General features: G+C 49.8%; 1 protein-coding gene across 1 annotated transcript; it reads right to left on the reverse strand.

The window, feature by feature from the left end:
• Nucleotides 1-564: 564 nt before the first annotated feature.
• LOC139832460 (uncharacterized) lies at nucleotides 565-6,168 on the reverse strand. Its single transcript, XM_071822226.1, has 4 exons — nucleotides 5,061-6,168; nucleotides 3,593-4,536; nucleotides 2,062-2,445; nucleotides 565-723 (listed from the first exon to the last, which is right to left on the reverse strand). Exons 1-4 carry the CDS (start codon nucleotides 6,166-6,168, stop codon nucleotides 565-567), a joined length of 2,595 nt encoding a protein of 864 aa, XP_071678327.1.
• Between the last annotated feature and the right edge of the window lie 2,203 nt (nucleotides 6,169-8,371).

Here is an 8,371-nt window from a genome sequence, read left to right on the forward strand (position 1 = left end):
TGGCATGTGAAAGGTCTGGAAATTATCTTTCTAACACAACTGGTTTCATTACTTTTGGACTAATAAAACTCGAGTTATTAGCAAAATGGTGCACAGGTTTAAACAGGAAATTTTAAACGAAATTCAAAACGGAAAAGGGCCGGGAAATCTCTGGGCCGTATTTGAGTGAGGGAGGGGCCGGCCCAGGAGTATTGCCACGCGGGCAGGGGAAGAAAAGGGAGAAAAATAAAAAGAAAGAAAAGGGGCCCGGGTGCCAAGGGCATGCAGGCCATTTGCTGCATGGCCCATGCAGCCTACCGATGAAGATCGGATGGCCCAGGGCCATCTTCTTCCTCGATCGTGAATGGGAGAGGGACAGAGGACGACCGGGGGACTCACCAGCGAGGTCTGGGTCGCGATGGCGGGGGTGAGGCGGGTCGGAGGCGGTTCGGGGCAGGCTTGGCGCGCGTCCTGGGCTCCCTCCGGGCGAACAGCAGCTTCTCCCGGCGGTTTTCTTCGCAGGGACTTCCGGGAAGACGGCAGCAGCGTGACTCCCCGGCGATCCTGGAGAAGAAGGAGGGCGGGTTAGGCCTCGAGGACGAACGGGGTGGAAGGAAACAGAGGGGAGAGGGCGGCGTTGCTGCAGAAGGGCCCGGCGACCTTCTCCTCTTCGGTGGTGATGGAAGTGACAGGCTCCGGCGAGTGGCGGCCCTGAGCAGCGCCCTGGGCGCTCTCAGGGGTGTTCTGTGGAGGTGGAGGGCGAGGGAGTGGTGTGAGGGAGGGAGTGGTGGAGCGGGGCCTTTATATAGGCGGAGGAGGGCAGGGGGCGGGCGACAGACGGTGGCGTCGGCCAACCAGCGAGGGGGACAACAGCAGCGAGCGGGAGGGAGTCGAGGGGGCGCGCGTGGTCTCGAGGTGTCAGGGAGGGATACGAGGAGGCTAGGGAGTGAAGCGAGGCATCGGGGGAAGGAAACGAGGCGCGGCATCGATCGAGGGGAGACCACACGGTCATCGCACGCACGATCCCGAGAGGGATCTCCTCTCTGTCGCTTGGGCTGGGGAAGTTTTGGGGTGGGCTGGTGAGGGAGTAGTCTTGGGCCAGAAGGGAGAGAGGGATGGGTAAAAAGGGCCCAAGGGTGGAGGGGGTGCGGCCAGGAGGAGGCCAGAGAGAGGGGTGGTGCCGGTGGTGCCATGCACCAAGGCCCGGCCATAAACAGAAAGAAAAGAGAGAGGAAAGAAAAAAAAGAAAGAGGGGGAGTAGTGTACCCCTAGGGTTGGCAAAACCCGAGATGGATGAGAAAGAGTGCAAATATGAGTGGTGTCACATGACCTAAGGCCATATGAGAGAAAAGAGAGAGAAGGAAAAAGGTGGAAAGGAAAGAGAGGGGGAAGTATCTCTCCTTCCTAGGGTTTGCTCAAAAGAGAGAGAAAGGAGGGCAATTTTCCAAAAGTGGAGAGTAACAAAAAGGTTGGAAATAAGGGCGATGATGGTGCCATACTAATGGTGTCAATCATAGAGGAGAAATCTCCCTCTCACATATAAAAAAGTTTTAGGTGCTAAAGGTTTTGAGTACAAGTTACTGCACTAACATACCATACTATTATCAACATAAGTAAGAATTCTATCCTATGCACTCACAAGGTAGCAAGATTAAAAAGTTTTTGTTGGCTCAAGAGTTTTTAAACTGGAAAATATGCAATATTTGAAAAGTGGGATGTTACAGACCTTCCCCCCTTAAAAGAATCTCGTCCCGAGATTCCGAGACTAAGAGTTGAAGAGGTAAGGGAACTCGCTCCTGAGATAATCCTCTCGTTCCCGGTGGCTTCCTCCTCGGAGTGGTTACTCCACTGAACCTTGAAAAACTTGATCTTCCTTCTGCGGGTTAATCTCACCGCCTCTTCAAGGATTCGGAGTGGTTTCTCATGGTAGGTTAGGTCTTGGTTCAAGTGGATGGATCGATGGTCGATGTTCTTAAAAACTTCAGGCTTGTCAGGCACTTGGAGACATTTCCGGAGTTGCGAGATGTGGAAGACATCATGAAAATCTGACAACTCTGGGGGTAGCTCTAATTGATAGGATACCTCTCCGCGACGGCCGATGACCTTGAAGGGGCCAATATATCTTGGTGCTAATTTCCCCTTGACGTGGAAACGTTGCATCCCTTTGAGAGGTGTAACCCGAAGATAAGCAAAGTCTCCAATGTTGAAAGTCACCTCACGATGCTTGGGGTCGGTGTAGCTTTTTTGACGGGATTGCGCCGCTTTCAGCTGGTCTCTGATGAGTTGGACTTGCTCCTCAGCTTCCCGAAGTATGTCCGGACCAAACACTAGGCTTTCTCCAGTTTCAGACCAGTTGAGAGGGGTGCGGCATTTACGCCCATAGAGTGCTTCAAAAGGGGCCATCTGGAGGCTGGCCTGATAGCTATTGTTATACGAGAACTCGGCGAAGGGTAGGCAGTCTTCCCACTTGGTTCCATAAGCTAGAACACAAGCGCGGAGCATATCTTCCAGAATCTGGTTCACACGTTCAGTTTGCCCTCCTGTCTGCGGATGATATGCAGTACTGAAAGAGAGCTTGGTTCCCAGTGCTTCGTGAAGCTTCTTCCAGAAACGCGATGTGAACTGAGATCCTCGGTCAGAAACGATAGTCTTGGGTACTCCATGCAGGCTAACTATTCGTGATATATAGAGGTCGGCTAGATCTCGGCCATTATAAGAGGTCTTGACTGGAATGAAATGAGCTACTTTGGTGAGACGATCCACAATTACCCAAATGGAATCATGTCCGCGATTAGATCGGGGAAGGCCAACAATAAAATCCATCCTTACTTCATCCAATTACGAAACAGGAACTTGCAGAGGTTGGAGTAGTCGGTGGGCGTTGGTGCTCAGCTTTAACCCGTTGACAAACCTCGCATCTAGCAATGAAGGAGGCAATGTCACGTTTCATCCCATGCCACCAGAAAGTCTCCTTGAGATCCTGATACATCTTCGTCCCGCCAGGGTGAATGGAGTAGGGAGTGTTATGAGCTTCCTCCATAATCAGGTGCTTCAAGTCCGGAATAGTCGGTACGCAGAGACGTCCCTTATACCACAAGACTCCTCCATTACCAATGGAAAATCCAGTCACCTCTTCTTTTTCCATACAGCGCTTGATACCTTCAATGCTCTCATGACCCTTCTGTGACTCCTTGATCTGATCCCTTAGGGTGGGCTTAAGTTCCAAAGCGGCCAAAAATCCATGGCTAACCAGTTCCAATCCAAACTCTTCAAACTCCTGATACAGCAAAGGTTGCTCCACCTTTAAGCGGGCGTTCAACGAACAAGGTTCTCGACTAAGAGCGTCGGCGACCACATTTGCTTTCCCAGGGTGATAGTGGATGCTAAGATCGTAGTCCTTTATTAATTCAATCCATCTCCTCTGTCGCATATTCAGTTCTCTCTGGGAAAAGATATATTTAAGGCTTTTGTGATCGGTGTAGATGTTGCACCGATTTCCGATAAGATAGTGGCGCCAAGTTTTGAGAGCATGGACTACGGCGGCTAGCTCCAGGTCATGAGTGGGATAATTTTCTTCGTGTGGCTTCAGTTGGCGAGAGAGATAGGCGATAACTTTCCCTTCTTGCATCAAAACACTACCCAGGCCGAGCTTGGATGCATCGCAGTAGATTACAAAGTCTTTGGTGACATCCGGCATAGTTAAGATAGGGGCGGACACAAGACGCTTCTTGAGTTCTAGGAAACTTTCCTCACACTTATCTGTCCATACAAACTTCCTTCCTTTCTTGAGTAGCTGGGTCATGGGTTTAGCGATACTAGAGAATCCCTCTACAAACTTGCGGTAGTATCCAGCTAACCCGAGGAAGGACCTTACTTTAGTAGGGTTAGTTGGTGGCTTTCGGTCCATGATGGACTTAATGAGAGAGGGGTCGACCAAGATTCCTCCGGCAGACAGTACATGGCCAAGAAATCCAACTTCCTTGAGCCAAAACTGGCACTTACTGAACTTGGCATAGAGTTGATGTTCCCTCAGAGTACCCAGAACAAGACGTAGATGTTCCTCATGCTCCTCTTCAGATTTGGAGTAAACAAGGATATCATCAATGAATACCACAACAAACTTATCGAGGTAATCCATGAAGACCTTGTTCATGAGGTTCATGAAGTAGGCGGGGGCATTGGTTAGTCCGAAGGACATCACGGTGTACTCAAACAGTCCATAACGGGTGGTGAAGGCTGTTTTGGGGATATCAGATTCTCGCACTTTTAACTGATGATACCCAGTACGGAGATCAATCTTGGAGAAGACTCGGGCTCCGTTCATTTGGTCGAACAAATCCTCAATCTTGGGGAGAGGGTACTTGTTCTTGATTTTCACTTCATTGAGCTTCCGATAATCCACACAAAGGCGAATGGTACCGTCTCTTTTGTCCACAAAAATTACGGGTGATCCCCATGGTGAGGCACTAGGTCGGATCAGACCCTTGCTCAACATATCATCCAACTGCCTCTTTAGCTCAATCAGCTCCTGGGGGTTCATACGGTAAGGCCTCTGTGCTATAGGTGTTGTTCCAGGCATCAATTCTATGATGAACTCGATATCCCTATCGGGGGCATACCGGGTAACTCTTCTGGGAAAACATCCGGATACTCACAAACTATCGGGACAAGATCAATGGTTGGTCCGGAGACACTCTTTTTACAGAAGGCTCAAGATGAGGGAATAGTGGCAGTGTATTTTACTTGAATACCTACGTCATTGGTTAATGAGATGGATTTTTGGGCACAGTCAATGTGTCCTTGGTACTTGGTCATCCAATCCATTCCCAGAATTACTTCTAACCCTTGGGCTCCTAGGACAATGAGTTCTGCTTGGAAAGGAACGCCTAGGATTTCTATGGGAACTTGTTTGCAGGATAAACGGGCTTTAGCGGTGGATCCAGGTATTTGAACAAGCATGAGTCTTCTCACGAGGGTGGGTGTCATTTTACTCTTTTTAACAAAGGGTTCGGTAACAAAGGAATGTGATGCACCGGAATCAAAAAGGACTCTTGCGGGAGTGGAATGGACTAGGAACATACCCATAACGATGTCTGGAGATTCTTCAGCTTCTTCAGCATTAACATGGTTCAGGTGTCCTCTTGCAGTATTAGCCTGCTTCTTGGGTGGGGGCTTCTTCCCGGTTGCAGCACGAGCTTGACCTTGATTGGGTCTTGGCGCATTGGGGCGCTGAGCAGGATTCATCTTGGAGGGGCATTCACGGGAGAAGTGTCCAGGCTGTCCACAGGCGAAACACCCATCTCCCTGAGTGCGAGCATTTGGGTTGTTGCGGGGGTTGTTGTTGAAGTTTCCTCCTCCGGTACGAGGCTGCATAGTCTGGCGGTTGGTGTTGTTGTTGGAGGGGCGATAAGCGGGGGCTGGCGCTCGCTGAGGTTGAGGCGCCGGCCTTGGTGGAGGCTGGCCGCGGAACCTAGCATTGATGGGTCCACTTTGCTGCTGCATCTTGCGCTTGCGGGTCTCATAGGCTGCCTTGCGCTTTGATTCCACCATAATGGCGGCATCCACCAGAGATTCAAGATCAGGGTAAGGAACGGCCACGAGAATACTCTGGATCTCTTCATGAAGACCATTAAGGAAACGATCCCTCTTCTTTTCATCAGTATCAGTGTCCTGAGGTGCATATCTAGCCAAGGTGTTGAACTTGTCCAGGTAATCGATCACACTACTATTATTCTGCTTAAGGTTGAAGAACTCATCTCTCTTGATCTTGATCAAACCTGAAGGGATGTGGGCTTTGCGGAACTTAGTGGTAAACTCCTCCCAGGTGATCACATGGTCTGCAGCTTGCATTGCCTTAATATTTTCCCACCAAGCTCTTGCGGGTCCGGCGAGAAAGTGAGTTGCAAGAACCACCTTCTCATTCTCGCCCACGGCCGCGACTTCCAAATTGTTTTCGATAGTGCGGAGCCAATCGTCCGCATCAAGAGGGGCGGTGCACTTGGTGAACACTGGTGGGTTAGTGTTCTGGAAGTCCCTTAGTTTGGATCTTGGGCCTTCTTCACCATCACCTCCATTGTTGTTGTTTCCTGCGGCAAGCTGCGCAATATTCTGCAGAGCCGCAATGTTTGCTTGACTTTCAGCGCGGGCGGCTTGGCGGTCTTCCATAAGGATGCGAAGGATTTGAGCCATATTGGGTTCAGGTGGGGGTGGAGGGTCGTTCTAGTGCGCTCCGCGGCGAGTGTCAACCATCTGATGAGATGAAGTCATGAGACAAAAGGGAACAACTTTGATAGGCGAGCTCTTTCTAAGGGGGAGGGGTGACATGATGCATAAAAACTTGTTGAAAAACTCGAAAGATAAAGAAAACATAAGGGCAAATGCAAACATCATCATAACATAGATATCACCAAAAGCTCAAAGTTCACCACATCAAGGTCACCATAGGACCAACATCATTCTACGCGATTACATTAGGGACATCATAACATAACATAACTATCGATGGTGCGGTGCTCAAACTAGTCGTCATCAAGGATGATGGTGTCATCCTTGGTCGGTGGCTCCTCGAACAGTGGCTCCTCAGGGTCCTCCTCCTCCTCGGACGACTCGCGAGGGGTAGGGGGTGCTGGCTCTTCCGGCTCATCATTGATGAAGTCCAGATCATCCTCATCTTCCTCGCTCGGGTTGTTCCAATCATACCCTTCCTCGTCCATGTAGTCATCATCGTCACTAAGGAGGGCAGCATTCTCCTTGCGGAGATCCTCGCCATCATCCTCCAGCTCCTCTATCTTAGTCCCAGCTTCGCGGAGTGCCGTCTTAAGGTGCTCCACCTTCACCTTAAGCATGTACTTGGCCTCTCTTGCCCGAAGCTTGAGCTTCCGCTGGCGACGAGCTCTCCGCCTCATCTCCTCAAGGTCCTTCTTGGTCTCGTCCAACTCGTTCTTCAGCATCTCCTGCTCCATCCTGCTGATATCGAGGCTGTTCTGGGTCTTGCCGAGGATGAACTCCATCTGGGCAGCGTGGCGACCGAGGGGGCAAACATAAGGCACGATGGTGGGAAGGCCCTCCTCGTCACGCCGCCCAAAGTGAGCGTAAGGGAGGTTCTTCTCCTCGAGCTCCGCACGGTGGTGGTAGGTGAGGCGAGCAAGGGCTGCCTGGAGCGCACGGAGCAAACCGTCCTCCCACGTGCGCTCGAACAGCTGGATCTCGAACTCTGGGAGCTGCTTGATGTGGGAGCCCTGGATGGTGCAGACTATCATCCAGGACAAGTCCCCGTCATGGGGCTCCATCTGCCCGCCCTTCACCTCGGGGCGGAGGCGACCAACGGCGTGACAAACGTCGATCAGGGCAGTCTCAAAGAGGAACAAAGGCTGCGACTCTCCCACCTGACGGCTCCGGGTGTACATAACTTCCTCCATCTACACAAAATTTTAGGGTTAATACAAGTAGTAATATGACAAGTGTGCAAAATTTTAAGGTACATAATATAAAACAGTTTAAGATTAATGCAAGTAGTTTATCTCTAAGGAGAAAACTTAGGGGAGAGACAAGGCATTCTTTCAGCTTAGAGTCATCTCGTTTTTGATATTGAAAATAGTTTTGCCCTAACATTAACGTCCATGCTAACTAAGGCTTTCCCTAGAGTCAGGATGGCTCTGATACCAGCTCTGTGGCACCCCGGATTTTTAAATATCCGAAATACCCGTTATGCATTCACTCATGATCCCATGATCAGTGTAACATGAGCACATAACCAAACTGATAAATAGAGTTACATCATCCATTACAGAGTACCGAATAAAAATAAGTCTTACAAACGGTCACATGACCAAGTCTTACATAAATTGCCACTTCGGGCTAAATTCAAACACACTAGCAGCGGATACAAATCAACGGCATCGGGCCCAAGTCATTGCCTTAGACCCCACAGGCAGCTGACCGGGAAACGTCCTAAGTCGCATAGCCGTCCTGATAACCTCCATCATCTTCAAAGTCCTCCTCATAGTCTGGCCAAGTAAATAGCCAGGGACAAAGCCATGAGTACATTTGGAATTGTACTCGCAAGACCATTAATCAAGTTCTAACAAAACTTAACTAAAGGTTTATGAGAGAAAGAAGTCAAGGTTTTCTATGTGGTTAAGAAAATGGGAAGAGAAGAATTTTTCTATGGTGGAGAAAGCATCCCGACTCCACGATCGGAGGGGACACTTAGGAGTAAGACATTTCCATGGAAGGAAATATCTTCAAGAGAGACTTCACATAAAACACTCGGAAGGTACGCCCACTTTTGTTTTTCTTTTCCGACCAACCTCACATGGTCATCACTAGTACCATTAGAGTACTCCCAAAAACACCTTTATTCACTTCGTAAAACTTTTCTAACACTAAACCC

Source organism: Lolium perenne, chromosome 6, assembly GCF_019359855.2.
Source record: "Lolium perenne isolate Kyuss_39 chromosome 6, Kyuss_2.0, whole genome shotgun sequence".
Taxonomy (NCBI): Eukaryota; Viridiplantae; Streptophyta; class Magnoliopsida; order Poales; family Poaceae; genus Lolium; species Lolium perenne.

Excerpts from the sequence above, each read along its gene's own strand:
- LOC139832460 (XM_071822226.1), bottom strand. The coding sequence starts at position 6,168 with ATGGCTCAAATCCTTCGCATCCTTATGGAAGACCGCCAAGCCGCCCGC. Across the intron at positions 2,446-3,592 it reads TTTTGATGCAAGAAGGGAAA|TGGGAAGACTGCCTACCCTT; the intron begins GTTATCGCCTAT and ends TATGGAACCAAG. Across the intron at positions 724-2,061 it reads TCATCGGCCGTCGCGGAGAG|AACACCCCTGAGAGCGCCCA; the intron begins GTATCCTATCAA and ends CCACCTCCACAG.